At 41.4% G+C, this 21,363-nt stretch overlaps 1 protein-coding gene across 16 annotated transcripts in view; it reads right to left on the bottom strand.

The window, feature by feature from the left end:
• KALRN (kalirin RhoGEF kinase) overlaps window positions 1–21,363 on the bottom strand; it is a 671,338-nt gene that overhangs the window by 209,560 nt on the left and 440,415 nt on the right. For all 16 annotated transcript variants that reach the window (XM_088837656.1, XM_055396730.2, XM_088837661.1 and 13 more), the window contains exons 22-27: window positions 20,752–20,934; window positions 19,396–19,514; window positions 16,207–16,273; window positions 15,538–15,647; window positions 4,577–4,646; window positions 1,804–1,893 (exon numbers count right to left, since the gene is read on the bottom strand). In XM_088837656.1, the coding sequence (XP_088693782.1) occupies window positions 1,804–1,893; window positions 4,577–4,646; window positions 15,538–15,647; window positions 16,207–16,273; window positions 19,396–19,514; window positions 20,752–20,934 (639 nt within the window). The remainder of the gene's footprint in view (window positions 1–1,803; window positions 1,894–4,576; window positions 4,647–15,537; window positions 15,648–16,206; window positions 16,274–19,395; window positions 19,515–20,751; window positions 20,935–21,363) is intronic.

The following is a 21,363-nucleotide window of genomic DNA, read 5'->3' as shown; positions in this document are numbered from 1 at the left end:
TTTGGGACCATTTCCATAGTAATACTCCATCTTTAAAAATCATGTCTGTTTCTTCTTGTCTGGCTTTCACCCATTCAAGTATTATTCCTTCACTGAGAAACAAGATACTTGTAGAATCATTTCTGTTACAGCAGGTCAGGCTAGAAAGATGCTCAGAGAAGGATTATTTTGTAAACTTGAGAACGGGAACCATGTTTGAATGTCTGAGACCCCATGGGACCTGGCACAGTATCTTGCCTACTGTAGACATTCAAATATTTAGAGAAGGAATGAGTAGGCAGAAAGTTAGACTGATAGACATTTAACGTTTTCTGAATTTCAAGTGTTTGTCTCTTCAGATGTGACTGTCAGAATGGCCATCACTGCTATCACCTATCTCTCATTGAACTTCACTTTTTTATTCTCATTTCTTTTCTCCCCCTTGTTCTTCCCATGCATCCTACGGTGATCCATTTGATTCTGTTCATGTTATAGTCAGTAAGTCACTCTCTGGAGACCAGTATCATACACACATCATTTGCCAACAGGACTGTGTGCTCACCCAAAACCAGAGGACCTGACGAGGCACATCAGCTCTGAATCTACTCTTGGCTTCCACTACAGAACAAGTGCTCGACCCCGGCTGCACATTACTCTCACCTGGAAATGTTTAAAAATCTCAACGCCCAGGCCAAATCCAGGCTGATCATAACACAATCAGGGCTGGGACTGGAACCAGTATTTTTCATAGCTCTAAGGTGATTCCAAGGTGCAGTCAAGGTTGAAACAATTGTATTAGAGTAGTCAGTGATTCTCAAACTTGAGTGGGCATCAGAGTCACCTGGAGGGCTCCTTAAAACTCAAGCTTGTTTCATTCCAGCCCTGGGGATTCTGATTCCATAGATCTGAAGCAGTGTCCAAAATAGGCATTTCTAACAAGTTCTCAGGTGATGATGATGTAGCTGGGCTGAGACCACACTTTGAGAAGTCCTGCATTTGAGGAGCTATATAGGTGGCTCAGATGATAAAGAATCCGCCTGCAATGCGAGAGACCTAGGTTCGATCCCCGGGATGGGAAGATCCCCTGGAGGAGGGCATGGCAACCCACTCCAGTATTCTTGTCTGGAGAATCCCCATGGACAGAGACAGGAGGGCTACAGTCCATGGGGTCACAAAGAGTTGGACATGACTGAGCGACTAAGCACGCGCGTGTGCGCACACACACACGCAGTAGAAGTGGAACATCTTAATTGGCACCTGAATCCTAGTACACCTCTTCTACACATGAGGTTTATGGCTAGCTAGATTTGGTGTTGTGTGCTTAGCTGCTCACTTGTGTCTGACTCTTTGCAACTCCATGATGTTGAGATATGCAGGCAAATATGCCTTATCAGAAACCACAGCACCTGAGATGGGATGAAGTAAAACACAACACTGTTGTTTTGTTGTTTATGAGTCGTGTCTAACTCTTTTGCAACCCCGTGAACTGTAGCCCGCCAGGTTCCTCTGTTCATGGGATTTCCCAGGCAAGAATACTGGAGTGAGTTGCCATTTTCTTCTCTAGGGGATCTTCCTGACTCAGGGATCAAACCTGCATCTTCTGCTTGGCACATGGATTCTTTACCGCTGAGCCACCAGAGAAACCCAAAACAAAAGATAAACAGTGGTTTTGGTTTTTTCCATGTTTTATCCATGAGAGAGAGAGGATTGGGGGGCCAATAAAGAAAAATGAGGAACAAAGGATAGTTAGAAACCCACAATCTCAGAGTAGAGAAGCATTCCACCTGCTCATCAGTGGCTCAAGAATGGAAATTCACAGCTTACATCAAAGAAGGTGCCTGCATGCTCCAGGATCAGCTGGTTGGAATCAGGCTTGTTTTTACAGTAGGTGACGTACATCTGAAATTTGTCTGCCTAAAAAAACAAAGATAATAATAGATCAGCATCCATTAGTTGCTCCCTTCTGTTGACTGTGCCATCAAGTGCTGTGCAGTTAAACCCTCAGATATTGCCTGGTACAGACAATCCTGTGGCAAATGTCCTGAGCTCATTAGGCCTGTGCTACCCTAATAAACTGGGGGATACTTTTTTCTTATCAGCAGGGGAAGAGAGCTCACTGAAAGAGAGTTCATTTTAAAACTAGTCTGTACTAGATAGAATTAGAAAAATCAATTTACAAGTCATAATATGTCCTGAACCTGGACAGAATTTATTGAGTGTCCCCCTTTTAGCGTTACCTATAATTTGCTTCCCATCTTGAAAAATGATAGCATTTGCTTTAAAAATGAAAAGTCAAAGAATGAAAATGAAGTGTAATCTCAGTGGGAGATCTGCTCGTACTCTAAATATCCCCATGGGGGCAGTTTTGAGGGCATGTTAAGCAACTGTGCCACCATCCCAAATGTGCCAGAAGCAATGATGGGGGAAAAGGAAAGCAGGGAGACCCTTAGGGGGTCCTATGTGAACCTTAAACAGTGAATCCTAAACAGATTGCTACTTCAAGTCAAGAATCCTATGGCTTGGTAAAAATTCATTTCTTATGTCTTTGGCATCTCCTGGGTTAGTGCATCACAGCCTTTACACTGGGAAAGTTACTGGCCAAAGTATACTTTGGCCACCAAGCACTTTTCCCAACTGTGAAGTACTCCCCATCCCAATGCCTGCATAACATTGGGGATGTCCTCTTCTAAAAAAGAAGCCTAATAATGTGCTAATTATAGCAGGTTTCACTTATGCCAGCACTTTCCCAAGTACTCCATACATATTAACTCATTTGATCCTTATGAGAATCCTATGTGGTGAGTTCTATTATTATCAACCCACTTAACAGGTATGAAAATAGTGGCATGAGGTTGGTTGCTGTTGTTTAGTCGCTAAGTCATGTTTGACTTCTGTGACCCCATGGACTCTAGCCTGACAGGTTCCTCTGTCCATGGGATTTTCCAGGCAAGAATACTGGAGTGGGTTGCCATTTCTTTTTCTCCGGGCATCTTCCTGACCCAGGGACCGAACCTGTGTCTCCTGCACTGGCAGGCAGATTCTTTAGCATTGAGCCACATGAGAAGTCCACAATGTAGGTTCAGTTCAGTTCAGTTCAGTGGCTCAGTTGTGTCTGACTCTTTGCGACCCCATGAATCACAGCATGCCAGGCCTCCCTGTCGGGTAACTTTAAATTCAGAAAGCAGTGGAGCCCAGGCAAGTTGACTTGAGGCTTCTTGGTCATAACTCTTGCCATTCAATACATGGCAACTCTTTCTACCCTTTACTCCTGCACTACAGTCATACATTAAGGTGATAAGACTAAGAAATCACTTTGAGATAATTCCTGGCAAAATAAGCACATTTTATACTAAAGGTTTTGTGAAACCAATTTTATGTACTATTTAGGAGGCATTCATCATCCCTAAGAGATGCTAATAAATCATACTTATGGTTGATTGTAAGGCAAATCCACAAAATGTATGAAACAAGATACCAAAAAAAAAAAAAAAAATCCCTTCCCTTAATGGTCAGTTTCCTTTTTCCTCTGCATTGGCTGTGCCAGGGATCATACACTATTTATTAGTAATCATGTGACCTGTGCAGGGGCTCATGCATTTAGAGGTAGAAATGTATTAGCACAAAATAAAACGGCAGTCTGAGACTTCCTTAAGAGAGTAGGCCAGGAAGCAAATGCTACTGTTTCAGAAAAAGGAGGCAACTCAGGTCTAGAGTTGCAGAATAAACTGTGATATAAATTATATGTCAATGGACTAGCCAACATCCTTGCTCCTCTGAGATCTTTCCATGTATAAAACATAAAACATAACCACAGCCCTGCCTATTCCATAGGGCTGTTAAGAGCGCAAACTCTCTGGATTGTGAAGACATTGGACAAGTAATTAGCCCATTTTGAGTAGAAGTTCTAATTAGTTAATTGTTGAATATTTAGAGCTCCTGGCCCTGGGGAAAGATTTCCATGTTTAGTTGCACTTATTGTACTAGGTGGGCTTCCCTGGAAATGTTGGTACACATATCACAAACCTGAACTCAGGATAATGGGGCATGGAGATACTAACAGAGACTAGTGTTTCCATTTATATAATTAGAATCTGGTACATTCAGCCCATTTACTTGGCCCATGACAACAGCTCCAAGAAAGAGAATGACTATGTATACATCCTGTAGGTCAGAATTGGGATGAATACCCAAGGAGTCTGTTCTCTTATTAAGGAAGAAAATGTAAACAATAGCTTGGTGGGTTTCTAAAGTTCTAATTCCCTAATCCTCATCTTGTTAAAAATAACTCATGGATGGAGCTGGAACAGTTCTTCTACCGGGGTGGTGGTCTTGTTTCAATCTTCTGACATTTCAGCTTTTGAAAGTTTTTTTTTTAAGGTAGACACAACATCTAAGGACCTTTCCCAAGGAGGGCTCTGATGCTCAGTGATAGTCTGCTTTCTTTCAGATCTACTCATGGATCTTCTTTACAGCCCCTGGTGCTGTGTTAGAATGTCAGTGACACCAATCATCAGCTCAGGCACTGAACAGTGATGCCATCTGGTATCTGTACTCCTGGAAAACATGCAATCATAGGAGGAGGAGTTCAGTAGGTTACCCAGGTAACAAAGCAGTGTCCCACATCCTCAGGCAGCTGCTCATACTTCTCCAGTTCTTTGAGGAAGATGCTGCAAGGAGGGAGAAAGGCTGAAATCAGACATTTCTGTACTGCCGACCCCTCCCCACCAGAGGCTCATACTGAGGCCAACCCAATCTCATAAGCTCTCCATTATTTACATATGCCTTCTCCAATTTCTAAGTGATATGTTGGTAAGGAGCAATTTAAAATATGTTGGAACTAATTTCATTAACTGTTTAATTGATTAGTTAGTGCTACTTAATTGTTTCCCTTAAAGGTTTACACTTCTCAGGCTGAAAATAATGGAATATGATACTTGTGTTGGGCATTTCAATGTTAACAGTGACTCTAATTTTTAATACAAGTAGTCTGAGCATGTTGCAACATTTGAAAATATATAGATATAGGTATCAAAAGACCAAAATAATACTATCTATGATCCCAGAGGTAAGGCGGAAAAATTCTGAATCCTATACTGACTTCTTTCCAATTTTTCACTTTCTTCTTCCATCAGTACCCAGTTTGTGCTAAAAACTGAGTTAATGCTTCCTGTTGTTGACACTGTTAGGAAAGAAAATTTAATGGGGAAAATGTCATAATACATTTCAAAGCTGAATTGAATTACTACCGAATTATCTGCCATTGTGAATATCTAAGGTATGGCTCCTTTTTATGTTAATAAATAATAAAGAGCTGACTACACCAACTTCAAATTCATATATTAAACAATTGGTTTGAACTCAGAGAAGACAAGCTCAAATAAGCCAGAATCATTGGAATGGGATTTTCTTTTTAAAAATCAGACAAAGTGTTACAAATAATTATGAGGCTGTAGGGAAACATTCTGACAATGATGGAAGATGGTATAATCTTTACAGGTCAATTTGACAATATGTATCAAAGTAAAAAAGTACTTATCTTTGCGTCTGCAATTTTAATTTTGGAAAATGTGCTACAGTTGTAGTCACACATATGCAAAATGAAGTATACATACGCATATTCACTGTGGCACTCTTCATAATAGCAAAAGACAGTGCATAGATGACAAAGTAAACTACAGTACATCCACAGAACCATATACATATGGCTATAGAAAATGGCAAAACTCTGCAGGTTTTTTACATGGAAGATCTCCAGGGCAAGCTGTTAAGTAAAAAAAGCAAGGTGTAGAAGAATGTACCTAATATTCTGACTTTTGTCTAAGTAGGGAATATATATACTCTTATTTCCAACCCAAGAAACTAATAGTTAAAGTGTATAATTTTAGTTTTGCAAGATTAATTCTGGAGATCTACTATATAGCATAATATCAATAGCTAAGATTACTGCATCACATACTTAAAATTTGCAAAGAAGATGGATCTTTTGTTAAGTGTTCTTATATAACAACAGAAAAGAAAACTTTGGGAGGTGATAAATATGTCTATGGCCTTGATGGTGGTGATAGTTTCATGGGTATATAATTATCCCCAAATGCATCAGTGTTTTTGTGATATTAAATATGTACAAAATTTTACATCAACTGTACTTCAATAAAGTGGTTAAAAAGAAAGTCTTCCCAAAACAAAAAGACAACCTACTGAACAGGAGAAAACACTTGCAAATGATATAAGCAATACGAGGTTACTATCCAACATATATAAATAGCTCATACAACTGCAAATGAAGCAACTGACAAAGGATTAATTCCAAAATATATAAGTAGCTCATATAGTTCAATATCAGAAAAACTAACAACATGATCAAACAATGGGCAGAAGATCTAAACAGACGTTTCTCCAAAGAAGACATACAGATGGCCAATAAACACATGAAAAGACACTCAACATCACTCATTATTAGAGAAATGCAAATCAAAGGTACACTGAGGTATCACCTCACACCAATCAGAATGACCAAAATACTACAAACAATAAATGCTGGGGAGGATGTGAAGAAAAGGGAACCCTACTGCATTGTTGCTGGGAATGTAAATTGGTACAGCCACTACAGAGAACACTACGGAGATTTCTTAACAAACTAGGAATAAAACTACCATATCACCCAGCAATCTAACTACTGGGCATAAACCTTGAGAAAACCACAATTCTAAAAGATACATGCACCCCAATGTTCATTGCAGCACTATTTACAATAGCCAGGACATGGAAGCAACCTAGATGTCCATTGACAGATGAATGGATAAAGAAGTTGTGGTACACAGATACAATGGAATATTACTTGGCCATAAAAAGGAACAAATTTGAGTCAGGTGCAGTGAAGTGGATAAACCTAGAGCCTGCTCTACCGAGTGAAGAAGTCAGAAAGAGAAACAATTGCCGTGTATTAATGCATATAAATGGGGTAGAGAAAAATAGTACCGATGAACCTATCTGCAGAGAAGAAATGGAGATGCAGACACAGAGAATGGTCTGGTGGACACAGCGGGGGAAGGAGAGGGTGGGACAAACTGGGAGAGTAGCACTGACATATATACACTATTGTGTCTAAAACAGACTGCTAGTGGGAAGCTGCTGTGTAACACAGGGAGCCCAGCTTGGTGCTCTGTGATGACCGAGAGGGCTGGAATGAGGAGGGGAGGGAGGCAATATATAATATAACTATGACTGATTTGCACTAATGTATGGCAGAGACCACCACAATGTTGTAAAGCATTACCCTCCAATAAACAAACAAACAAAAAAAAAAAAACCAATGTGATTTGAAAATGGGCAGAAGACCTGAATGGACATTTTCTCCTAGGAAGACATACAGATGGCTAACAGGCACATGAAAAGATATTTCAACATCATTAATCATCAGAGAAATGCAAATTAAAACCACAATGAAGCATCATCTCACACTAGTCAGAATGGCTATCACCAAAAGGGACACAAATGACAAATGCTGGCAAGGATGTGGAGAAAAGGAGCCATCCTACACACACACACACAGACACACACACGAATTTACTCAGCCATAAAAAGAATGCAATTTTTCCATTTGCAACAACATGGATTTACTAGGAGGCTATTATGCTAAGTGAAATAAGTCAGACGGAGAAAAACAAATACCATATGATATCACTTATACGTGGAGTCTAAAAAATACAACAAACACAAGGGATACAGTCAACGTTATATAATACTTATAAATGGAGTACAACCTTTGAAATTGTGAATCACTCTATTGTACACCTGTATTGTACATAATGGGGCTTCCCTGGTCGCTCAAATGGTAAAGAATCCACCTGCAATGTGGGAGACCTGGGTTCAGTACCTGGGTTGGGAAGATCCCCTGGAGGAGGGCATGGCAACCCACTTCAGTATTCTTGCCTGGAGACTCCCCATGGACAGAGGAGCCTGGCAGGCTACAGTCCATGGGGTCGCAGAGTCGGACACGACTGAGCGACTAAGCACAGCACATTGTACTTAACAGTGTACAACTACACTTCAATAAAAAAGAAATGTCAAGATCTAAGCAATGTTATTACTCTAACAAATTATTATTATGCAATACATTATGCAGTTACTTTATGAGGAAAATGCTTCCCTTCGGCTTTGGATGGGATCCTGGAAAATAAAGCCACTAGCATTATTGACAGAAAAACTTTGTGAACTTTGTCATTAAGCACTATGAAAACAGTACCACTCCAAAGGCACCCTGAGTAATTCTGAAACTGTTATTTTTGCCAAAGGTAAATCTGGTCTATAGTCTTACTGCTTCTAGAGTAGTGTGTCCTTCACTGAGGACCTTCATATCAAGGGTACAGCTAGAATTTAAAGGGCAATACATGTGGTGACCTTGTTTGTGCATGCTCTCAGGCATGGGCACATACACTTGTTGGTGAGAAGGGGAATGAAGCAGGGGCACAGTGGTAACGAGAGAAAAGTAGAACAACGAGGAGGAGACAAACAAATAAAGCAGGAGGCAGGCTGGGGACAGAGGTATCAGGCTTGTTTGCAGGCAGCCCAGGACACTGCCCCTTATGCTTTTGCATATAAGAGGAGCTAGAGATCATTTCTAAGGGACGCATTAGTGACCAGATAGACCCAGAGCCCAGCATGGAAGAGGTTCTGGACTGCAGGCCAGGACAGCTGGTTAGTACACTGAGCATTGTTAAACTATTGGAGGGTTGTGTGCACTCCAGGGAAGGTGCCAGATGGTTCACAGAAGCCTTTATTCAGCACAGTTTGATCACCTGGGCTGAGCCATGACAATCACCAGGCTCTGTCTCTTTATTTCACAGCAGAGACTTCGCTGAGGTTAGAGGTGGAGAGGAAAGGTGCACAGGGCTGGACTCTTACTCAGTATACACCCCTGCCACCTTCAACCTCAAGCAGCAGCTTCCCTCGCTGCAGTGCTACTTGTTGAATATGTTTTGCTAATATTTCCTAAATTTAACTTTTGTGATTAGATGAATCAAAAAGTACTACACAAACATAAGTTTAATGTTAAAGTAAAATATAAACAACTAATCTTACATTTAATGTTATTCATAGGCCATTGACAGGTTGTTTAGTAGCTAGGCATGGACACCAAGAAGTTAGTGTGTACAACTGAAATGAACGTGACTTTGACACACCAAAATGAATGCTTAGACTTTGTTTTGCTTTGGGTACTCCCCCATATTTATAAAACTAGCGCTGGAAAAAAAAAAAAACAGCAACAAAATCACAGCTATAATTTTTTAAGGCCCTACTGATAAGTGTGTAAGGCTCACAGTTATCTCTCAGAGTATAAATTTAGGGCCCAAGAAAAAACACGCTAGGATGTCCCCTTCCTCTCTGTTTGACATTTGAATATTAAGAAAATGACAGTGTGAAAATAGGGAGTTATGAAGACGTGGATTCTTTGGCTGTGTTACTAATCAGTTTGAGCAGATCACAAACCTTTGTAAGTTCCAGTTTCTATGAAACAAGGGAGTAGAATAAAACGAGATTTTCCTGGTGTTGGAAAGAAGCACAGAAAGCAGAGAATACAAACAAGGTGTGTGAGTATAGCAGGGAATAGGAAAGGCAAAGCAGAAAAAGCAGCTGCAGCCTGGCAGAGGGGCCTTCAGATGAGGCAGTGGTCTGCACATCCCTTTTCTCTCCACTTGGGGGAGCCAGCTACTCACCTTGTAGCTACAGATCCACCCTCTGCATTTCAAGGGGTTGTAAAATCAATTTAGAGGGTTGAAACTAGCATTAAAGAGGAAGGAGAACAGAACCTAATCTAAAACATCAGAGTGCATCACACATGGTGAGGGTATTATTTTGCAGGATTTAATTTTCCTGTTATATATAATATATAAAGCATGTGCGTATCAGGACAGGATATATAATTTTTCTTTAAATTGTAATACAAAATGTTTGAAAAACACGTTACTGACTCTCCTGCCTACAACAGGGGACAGGGAGGTCTAGCTCTCTCTTGTCCATCTCTCTCCCTCCCTCTCCCCCTCCCCCTTTCTATCTACTGCCCCCTCCCCCTCTCCCCCTTCTCCCTCCCTTCTCCCCATCTCTTCTTTTCCCTGGCTATCCACTGTCCTCACTTCTCCTCTACCCAGGGGCTTTATCCCCCTTGCCCACGTTCTCTGTCACTCCCTTCCTTCATACTACTGTTGCCACCACTTCTGCCTCGCACCACCTCCACCCACCACCTCACCCCTCTTGTGCCTCCGTCTCACAGAAGCAGACGTGACAAGACACAGTCCAACTGGGAGTGTGACGGCTGCACCTTCCCCCATCCTTGACCCAGGACTGAGACTCCCAGACGTCTTCATTTCAGGCCATTATTATAAGGGTGTGTGACCTGGATGACATACCTATGGAAGAAATGGGTTGAAGCGTTCCTGAGATTTGAGGACGCACATTGAAGCTGGTTAGATATGAATCAAAGCAACCAGACTTGGTAGTGCCAGCTGTGGTCTATGGAGAAGAGAAAGGGACTGCCCCACCCCCTGGAATCTGTGCCTAACTGTTAAATGGGGAAATGTGACATAGTGTGCAAGTCACTGGGCCCTCTCTGGATCTCAGGGCCCTTATCTGTCTATGGAGATGATTATGCTTGATGCTCAGGAAGACCTTCTGATCCCTGACAACAGAGACTTTATAAAAATGTTATTGCCCAGACTCATATATGGTCATATCTCCAAAAACTGAAAGGGAAAAATTAAGTTCAGATTTAACCAAAGGGGATGAGCATTTTAAACAAACTGCTGTCCTTACCAAAGCTGAAAATCAAATACAAGGCAAACTGAAAATGAATGATTTTCCCACATTACAAGCTGTAGGCCAGTCAAAGTGGGGAGAAAGCATTAATAAAACCATCACCATTGGGGAGATCTATTTATGGCATTTATTACCTTTCCTGAGTACTCCCAGAATGCTTAATAAAATGCAAAGAATAGATCTGGGTTTCGAGTAGATAAGTGCCATGATCTTTATATTGAGTTCTATGGATGTGAGATGCAGTATTAACACAGGGAGAGCAGAGGGAAAAACCAAGTACCACCCCACTTAAACCTCCAATTTGTGTTAACATCACTACTTGTAACTATTAAATTCTACATATACAAATTGTTCTTCTTTACAAAAATTTTGGTACTTGGGAACTTCTCCATTCAATACCTATAGAGGCAAAGCTCCTACAGAAAGGTGACACACACACAAAACCAATCTTGACTGTCATTTTTCAAAGTGACATCATTTAAAAGGATCAATATTGACTAGCTGAGTTATTTAACATATTGACTTTTGGTCTAGATACTAATTTCCTAGTGCCTCAGCTGATATGGTTATGCAGGCAGTGTCCATCTCGGTCCCTCTGCCTCTCATTCTCTCAGCCTTCCTCCCTCCCAATCTCTTTCCCTCACTCTCTCTCTAGAGAAGAGGCACAGAACCTGAGCCATGCACCAGAAGTCAGAGGAGTCTGTTTCTCTGTCAGATGGCACTTAATTATACATTTGAAAAGATGCAAGCAACTGGGGTTAAAGAACCTTTTGATATGTTTAGGTTAAAAAGTGACCATTTCAGAAAAGTATTCTTGAAGAGCAAACTAGAGTTTGGACAACTGCCTGGTCTTCCCAATAAGAAGTACCCAGGAAACTCCTTCATTTAGACATGCAAATGTTTTGCTTGTCTAGAAGGTTCTGACAGTGGTGAAGAAAAATAATGATTTTCCGTATCTTGAGATTTTCATAAACAAAAGAGTGAACTGTGACTTGAATGGCATTAGCCATAATCTGCAAATCTTAATTCTATTTTTAGCCCATCCATCCATTCATCCACCCAACAAACACTTACTTAACGTTTACTGTGTGCCAAGTATTGGGGTTATGCAGTGAAAGACATGACTGACCTCTTACGGAGTTCACAATTTCTGCGTTTTCAAAGTTGGCTTAATTGCCATTTTTAATATTACTCATTAGAGGTTTTAGAGGGCCATACTTTCTACACTGGTCAAATTTTGTATGACATGAGAAGAAAGCACATATTGTAAGTAGAGTAAATAAAGCCTTAAGTCCTCTAGATCCTACTGGGAATTAATGAACAGCTTGACTTTTATGCACGTTCCCCTAAACTGTGGACCATTTAAAACTTGTTTTGGTGGATAGCTTTCTAAATGCATTACAAGTTCCTTGCTTTTTCATGCAGGGTATGCCAATGACTTATTATTGCTGCTGCTGCTAAGTCGCTTCAGTCAATGTCCGACTCTGTGAAACCCCATAGACGGCAGCCCACCAAGCTCCCCCGTCCCTGGGATTCTCCAGGCAAGAACACTGGAGTGGGTTGCCATTTCCTTCTCAGCTATTACTAACGTAATAACATATTATTATGCTGTATCATAATACAGTGGTTCTACTGGGCTTTGTATTGGGTCATATTGGGACATAGGATCATCTGCACCAATGAAGAATAGCTCTTGACCACCTTGATCTTTTGGGTTCTTTTGACTCTTTTTTGAAAGTTTATATTTCTTTCCTGTCAGGTACTGATATCAAGTTTTTGCTCAAATTCTTGATTCTTATTTGCTGCTTCTAAATTGCTATGGTCTTGGAAACAATCTAACCAAGAAATAGAGAGGGCTTTATGGAAGACAAGAAGGAGTTCCTCTGGAAAGGTAAGAACTTGATCTTTGTGATATTTCTTTTGGTTGCTCAGAGGCTGGTTTTCATTTTCTTGTTTCTTATAATGTTATAAATAGGTAACATTTTCGGGGTAGCTGTGTTCTTAATCACTGAATTTATTCCTCTACAAAATGCAATATTCCTATGGCTTAACTTGACTTTTTTATTTTATGAAGTTCTTAGAACTCTACTTTGTAACTGGTAGGTAGATCTTCAGCTACTTTTCAAATAGACTACCAAACCGCTTGCCTTGATTTACTGGATTGATACCTTTAAACCACAATAAGGCAAGGTTATGCTAGATATTCTGTTGTTATTTAGTTGTTAAATTGTGTCCAACTCTTTATGACCCCATGGACTGTAGCCCACCAGGCTCATCTGTCCATGGGATTTCCCAGGCAAGAATACTGGAGTGGGTTGCCATGTCCTTCTGCAGGGGATCTTTCCAACCCAGGGATTGAACCCATGTCTCCTGTATGGCAAGTGGATCCTTTAAACACTGAGCCATCAGGGAAGCCCAGATATTGTTACAATTGGTCAATTTTGAAACAAAGAGTCTTTCCCCTTATACACTGATTTGGCACAAGGCTCACAGGAAGTGCGTATTCAGTTCAGTTCAGTCACTCAGTCGTGTCTGATAGTGATCTCTATATTCCTATACCTTGCCAATTTGGTAAGAATATGAGCAAAGTGAGACTTATGACTAAATCCCAGAGATCATAAATCAGATAAGAAAAGTAACATGACTTATTGCTTTCTAGGCTGATATCTTCCCAAATATCTAGGGAGATGGGATAATACTCAACTGAGCTCAGATGATGGAATGTGGGGTCAGTGGTCAAGAATGGCTTTATTGGGATCTTATTAAACAGACATGAGGAGAAAATATTGCTGTTGCTGGAGATTTCCAGACAAAACATATAGAGTATAACAATTTGGACTAGGAACTTTTATCAAGTACTCCAGAAAGTCAGAAGGTATTTTCACTCTGGAGCTTACTGCTTTCATAATCTGACGGGGGAGCTACATATTTTATGTTTTCTTTAAACTAATGTCATTTGATGACTTCACAGGGGATTAATCATCAGATGTGGACAAGAGGAGTGCCTCTTCACCCGCTTTTTAGACCCTTTAGAGCTCAGCATCCTTTTATATCCAACTATTACTTGCCACGGAGAAGGCAATGGCAAGCCACTCCAGTACTATTGCCTAGAAAATCCCATGGATGGAGGAGCCTGGTAGGCTGCAGTCCGTGGGGTCGCTAAGGGCCGGACACGACTGAGCGCCTTCACTTTCACTTTTCACTTTCACACATTGGAGAAGGAAATGGCAACCCACTCCAGTGTTCTTGCCTGGAGAATCCCAGGGACGGGGGAGCCTGGTGGGCTTCCGTCTATGGGGTCGCACAGAGTCGGACACGACTGAAGTGACTTAGCAGCAGCAGCATTACTTGCCAGGTGGCTCAGAAGAATCCGCCTGCAGTGCAGGAGATGCGTGTTTGATCCTTGGGTTGGGAAGATCCCCTGGAGGAGGAAATGGCAACCCACTCCAGTATTCTTGCCTGGAAAATTCCATGGACAGAGGAGCCTGGTGGGCTATAGTTCATGGAGTTGCAAAGAGTCAGACATTGCTGAGCAACTGAACACACACACTTGCCTTTGATCTTTCTTAGCAAAGAGTGAGGTCTCATTCTCTAGAGCTGGGCCGTGCCCTATAGTAGCCACTTGTCACCTATATTTATTAAACAAAGTTGAAAATGCAGTTCTCAGTAGCACTAAGCACACATCATGTGTTCACTAAGCACACATAACCAGTGGCTATGGTATTGGACATCACAGACACAAAACATTTCCACCCTACTGACGGCTCTATGGTACAGTGCTGTTCCAGAGTTTTGCCTCAAGGGGACTGCCACCCTGGTGCACTGGCAGTTTCATCTCCAGCATGACAACTTCATCGAGTCAAAGCCTTGACTAGCCTGACCCTAGGACTTCCTCTACACTGCATCCTACAACTCTGAAACTCTGCATTAGCCCTTCTTTGCAACAGGGTCCTGAGAGAGCTCTAGGACTTTTTTCAACATTATTTCTCAAGGTTCCCTCCATTTGTACATTGGAAATTGAGTTATTTCCATAGCTGGATATGTCATCTAACCAACCAGTGTTCTTGCTGACCCTTTGTTAATGACTGAATATGTTTAGAATGCTATGGAAAAGATGTTTAAATCAGATTGGGAGCTGGAAGAAGTGAGTTGTGAGGTTTTAGGGCTCTATGATTCTACTTATTTTAACAAAACATAGAGGGTTGATTGATGTTCTCCCCTATAAACTGTCAAGAAATATATTCCATTAGATAATTTGATTAGGTATCTATCAATCTGTCTATTGTTTTGGTTGAGGGTGGGGATGATGAGGTAGTTAGTGATGGAGGGAATATTCAGGTCAAAAGAAAACATCAGTGGAACTTGAAACCCCAAGGCCTGCAAAGTAGGACGGTTAACCTCAGATGAATTCTAATGTCAGGATTACCCAGAGTTTTATAAAGAGAAGCTGCTTTTACTTCCTCAAGCCTGCCTATTATTTGATTCAGTCTGAGGATACTGGCAGTTAGGTTAGTCAGGATACTGCTGAACATTTGACTTCACCCTCCATTAGGAATTTTGGACCACTGTGGAGAAAGAGGGGTGAGTGAGAAAGAAGTCTGACAGCCACTGACTTAGAGATTTAACAGGCACTACTTTACTGGGAGAGAATTCCCAGTCAACTTTGGTCCACTTGTTGGGAAGCCTTGCTGTTGGGTATTTATGGCCCTAAGTATCCTCCACTGAAACCCTCCACCACCAACCTACTTGTTATGAAAATCGTAGATCTCCTGGATGTTGCCAAAGATGATATGCTCCTTATTAAGGATCCCAGGGGGTATCTCCTCCACACCACTGGTCATTTCCCAGAGGTAGGTCTGTAAGATAGCAACAGTTCCATCATTGGCAGGCACTGCCATGTGAAATGCATACAAAACAAGTAGGCCTTAAAAACTTGTGGGGTAAGGGTCAGACTAGGGATGCATGTAAAGCTTAAAAAGTGAGATGGTAAATAAGCAGAATGAAAAGAAAGAAAATCTGAATGTTCTATTATCTTGATCTGCTATTAAGGAAATTCATCCCAGCAACAGTACAAACTCCATATTTTAAATATGCTTTGAGTTTGACTGTGCGTCAGATGGGAGATGTAGATTTTTAGACTTAAGTTCATTGACTGTGTCATGGACTTTATTTTGAATTCATTTTCCTTACATGCTTTCTTTTGCTGGGTCTAGTTCCAATCTGAGAAAAGTTTGTTTTCCAAAGCACTTTTAACTCTCATGCAATTATTACTGACTTGGGGAAAGATGTCCTCTGGCTAGTTTTTCATTCTTCAAGCTCTGGGATAAGACAGAGTACTGAGCTCCTCTCCAGTACCAGATGTGGCAAGGACATCATTTTCTAACACAGTTGAGAACTGATGACCACAAGACTTACCTCTAAGCACTCGTGTAAGTCCCTCACATAAGCCTTCTCTGTCTGGAGCAATTCTGCCATAATGAATCTAGAAGGAAACAAATGGGCTTTTAGTTGGTTAGAGAGATAATGCATCCCTCTTTCAAACATCACTGCCCCCACCCCAAGCATTTATCACATTCTTGAGTGTCCTATATTTCTACTTTACTAACATAAATCTCTTCCTCTGAGTCCCTCTCACTCTGATCATTTGCTTTGTGTCCCTTCAGTATGCTTGTGCTCAGCGAGTTCCATACTCATTCCCCTCCTTTCTGCCCCAGTTCTACCATGTTGTGATTCTGTGCTGATATTTGTGTGCTCTCAGTTGCACGTGTGTGTGTGGGCACAAGCATGCAGCACTACTCACACTCATTCTCACCAACTAGACACCAACTCAGCTTCCTACATTTCTCTTACTGTAGCTCCCAGAATGCTGATTCCTGCTCAGTAGAATTGCTGACTTACACCAAAATGGTTCACAGTTCCACAGGTTAAGCCAGGTCTAAAAGTCAGAAAGGTTAGCAAACTGTTTTCTGTAATGAACCAGAGAGTAACTACTACTTGTGGGTCATTCAGCCTATGTCACAAGCACTCAGCTTTGTTGTTGGATGTGAAAGAAGCCACAGACATATGTTAAAAAGAAATAAATCTGGCTGTGTTCATTATTTATGAACAGAAAATCAGTTCAATTCAGTTCAGTTGCTCAGTCGTGTCCGACTCTTTGTGACCCCATGAATCGCAGCACGCCAGGCCTCTCTGTCCATCACCAACTCCCGGAGTTCACTCAAACTCATGTCCATCGAGTCGGTGATGCCATCCAACCATCTCATCCTCTGTTGTCCCCTTCTCCTCCTGCCTCCAATATTTCCCAGCATCAGGGTCTTTTCCAATGAGTCAACTCGTCGCTTGAGGTGGCCAAAGTACTCGAGTTTCAGCTTTAACATCAGTCCTTCCAATGAACACCCAGGACTGATCTCCTTTATGATGGACTGGTTGGACCTCCTTGCAGTCCAAGGGACTCTCAAGGGTCTTCTCCAACACCACAGTTCAAGATAACTTCATCTAATTTTTATGTAACAAAATATTCTTGTTTTGATAGTTTTCACCATTTAAAAATGTAGAAAATAATTTTTAGTTTATAGCCTATATAAAACAGATGGTGGGCCAGGGGTGGCCTGTAGGCCATAGTATGCTGACTATTTTACATTGAAAACTACTGTGCCTGAGGCTGAGTGGGTAATCCCAACCACAGAACAAGCTAACAATGTTAAGTGACTGCTCTTCACTCTCCCCAAAAGAGAAGTCTGTGCCACACATTTGCAAGGGGAGGGCTCCTTTCTCCCTGGACTCCTAAACAACACAGTGCACCCGGGCAGACATTAAATTTAATGACGTGAGGCTTCACTGTAATATACCCACGTCTTTCACAAATTTGTATTATAAATTGGTCCTTCCTAGCTGGCATGTGATGTGCAAAAATATCTAATTTAGCACAAAGTATATTTTTATACATTTTAGATTTTCTATATCACTGTTTTCATGGTACTTTATAATGAAAATTCCTATTTACAATGTGTCACATCAGATAAAAATTTAGAGAAAGATTATCCACAGAGTGTTCCCTGTTGGGAATTTCACAGGAAATGTTAAAATAAGAAGCATCTTCTCCTGGACCTTTATCTTCATGGTATTTTTTTTTAAAGCAATACACTGTTCTAGCAGTGGCCTTTCCATTAAAGTATAAAAATTCCCTTTTGGAGGAGTTAATAAGCCACACTCTTACTATTCTGGCTCTATTGGTAGATGGAAAGTCTGTGAGCTTTGAAGTCAGACAAGCAGGAACTGAATCACGATTGCTGTTTCCTAGAGGCAGGTCTTGCTTCTCCAAGCCCCAGACTACTCAATTGTAACACAGCTGATCACACAGGGCTGTTCAAGGATTAAACAAGCTCGTATAAGCAAAGTTTCCAGAACACTGTAACTGCTTGGTAAACAAGGAAAGAAGGAAGATCAGAAGGAACGTAATCCCACGCGCTTTGAAAAGCTGTCTTTGATTTTACTGCCTTGGATTCTGGCAAGCTTCTATCTTCTCCTTTATTCTCCTTCTACTTCCTGCAGTTTTTCCTGTTTTTCTTCATAATATAGCTCCACTACCCTCTATCCCATTTTCTTTTACTATCCATCCACCTTTACCATCCTCTGGTGATTTGGAGTCACAGAGAGAGCCCAGCAGGAAGATCTGTCCTCCCACACTCTCCTCATTTCCCTCCCTGTTATGGGTTGAACTGTGTCTCCCCTAAGATGCATATGTTGTGCCCCAACTCCCAGTACCTTAGGATGTGGCACTTATTTAGAAATAGAGTCATTGCAGATGCAGTTAGTTAAGATGAGCTCATACTGACATAGGCTGGGTTCCCATTCCAAAATGACTGTCATCCCTAAAAGGGGGGGCGGGGATCTAGACACAGGCCTGTGTTCAGGGAGGATGCCAAGTGCACATGAAGACAGCCATCAATATGGCAGGAGAATGGCCTGGAGCAGAGGCTTCCCTCCCAGCCCTCAGAAGGAACCAACCCAGACAACACTGTACTTTCAGACTTCTCGCCTCAAGAACTGTGAGACGATCCATTCTTGTTAAAAGCATCTACTCATCATACTTTGTTACAGCAGCCCAAACAAACTACTACACTCCCAGATGAAACATAAGCTCTGACTTCACAGACCACCTTGAATTTCTTCAGCTCTAAGAGACCTGTGCTCCTACTTTATTTTGATAAAATCAACTACAGAAGACTTCCTAATCTTAGAACACACTTTTTTCCAGCATTACCTGAAAGGACTCTGTCAAAATACTCTTTATAAGGTGTGCGCATATCTCTGGCTATATGTAACTTTGTAACACCGATGTAAAGGAAGCAGAGTGGCAGACTTGGTTTGTAAAGTTGACTTGGTTCACTGTTTCTTCTCTCCAATGCCCTACAGTTCTTGGGTACTGTGAAATGTGGGTGGAAGCATCCCATCTGTCCACCCCAACCTCTGTAGGTAGTCATGAGGATACATCAGCTAGTCTAAAGTGATGGGTAGCAGTAAAAACCAAGCACGGCCATGAGCAACCTGCCAGTCAAGCAGAAACTGCCCCCAACCCCTGCCCACATGCACACATAAACATACTCTTTTTTCCGGGCTGATTTCCGCTTCTCTTCATTGACCTCGTGGTTGGCATCCCGGAGCTTGACTTCACGATCTGAAAGGCTTGCTGGGATGATGTCCAGCTCCAGGTCCTTGTTATCCTACACACAGACAAATCACAGAGGTCACCTTGGAGATGTTCTGGGAAAGCAACTCAACAGAGTTAGGGGAGGCAGGGGACAGGAAGAACAGAGAAAGATATAATGGAGAAGGATAAGAAGATGGGGAATCCCACCAACTGCCACCCACAAGCACTCTTCTTCATATTTCTTCAAAAAATTCTTCATAATGTTTTTTCAAATAAGAAAATATAAAATGTTCAAGTCAAATGCTCAGGACTAATATCTACAACAAAGGAAAAGAATGAACACATTTGATAATCAGTGTCATATTTCCCCAAGGACTTTGGCTCTGTTTAGATCTACACACACACACATTGGTCCAAGGTTGATTAACCATTAAAACAGATGTGAAACAGAAATGCATAAATACAGAAAAAAACTTCCATTTGTCAAGGGAATGTAATTATTTTTATTAAGTAAATATTTTTATTTAAACAAACAACTTCTCTGGAAATAGAAAGCTAAATGACAGAACGATTACTGAATTTTCTAATTGCCCATTCCTATTTATTTCAACCACTGTCTGGTATTTATATAGGATGAAAACCTCTGGGAAAAAAAGCTCATAGGTTAAAGCCTGGGGGAGATGTTAATTCCAATTTTAGTGGTTTGACCACTTTATTCTCTGTTTCAGAGTATGAGCCTATTTAAAGGTTTAAGAACTAGAAATCCTAGGATTAAATTGTCACCCTCTATTCAGCTCTTAATTCATAGGTTACTGACCTCTATTATAAGGAAGAGATTAAAAAGTCAGTCTTCTTTGCTTCCTGGCAAAGAGTGTCCCTTTTCAGGTGAAATGTCAAATAGACTTTACACAAATTGCATCCCTTATTCTTAAAAGGGCACTATTATACATACTGAGGACTCTAATCATTTGCTGGTCAACATAATTGGGTGGAAGACAGTACTGATGAAGCCAAGATAAGAAGTTTAATCCTCAAACAGTTAACTCTACACATAGAAAAACTCTGTTCTGTAGCCATAGGCCCCACCCCTGGCCAGCCAATTTTACAATATACACAGCACCAGTTGTGGGGAGTTGGAAGTTCCAGCAAGATCCAGCCCATCCAGGAGAAAAACCACACAAGGCGAGTGCTCTAGGCGTCAACAGCTCAGGAAGACTCCTCTGCAATCCCAGCTTCCCTCCACAGTGAGGAGCAGCAGTAAGGAGGGAGAGGGAAAGGAAGATGGCCCACTTGGGAGCACCCACACCTACCTCTGTGTTGACTCCCAGGGCTTTCTCCAGGGAGTACCGGTATTTTCCCATCCTCAATGAGAAGTCTCTGTAGTGCTTGTCCACTGTGGTCACCCATTTCCTGATCTCTGTGGCATGAATGTGACCTTTTTCCACAAAGCTATCAGCCAGCTGAATCAGAAGCTTCACCTTCTCCTTTGTTTGCTGCCCCAAAAGATGGTCACAAGTTACTAGCTGAGCTTTACTCTCATAACCCATCACCCCATCCGTCCTTCCTTCTTCACAGCAGCCATAGAGACCTCAGAATCAGACTGCCTGGATCTGTGTCCCAGTGCTGTCACTTATAGGTGGGAGGTCCTGGGTAAGCTACTGAAACCCTCTGTGCCTCAGTTCCTTCATCTGCAAAATAGGGATCATAACAGTTTTTGCATCATAACATTGATGTGAGCATTGCATGAGTTGACAATGCAGGATGGGTCTGAACACAAAGCTCAAAATAAGAGCTCAGTAGGCAATATATGTTAGCCAGTATGATTACTGATGTAAGAATCTCTTATGTTAATATAGTACTTTATTGGTTTACAGAGTATGCTAATGTCACATCAGAGGCTTGTTTGAGTCTTAAAGCATTCC

The sequence above is a fragment of the Moschus berezovskii genome, chromosome 1 (genome assembly GCF_049115385.1).
Source record: "Moschus berezovskii isolate FMDL1 chromosome 1, NW_MosBer_1.0, whole genome shotgun sequence".
Classification (NCBI taxonomy): Eukaryota; Metazoa; Chordata; class Mammalia; order Artiodactyla; family Moschidae; genus Moschus; species Moschus berezovskii.
This window is presented reverse-complemented; position numbering and strand designations above follow the sequence as displayed.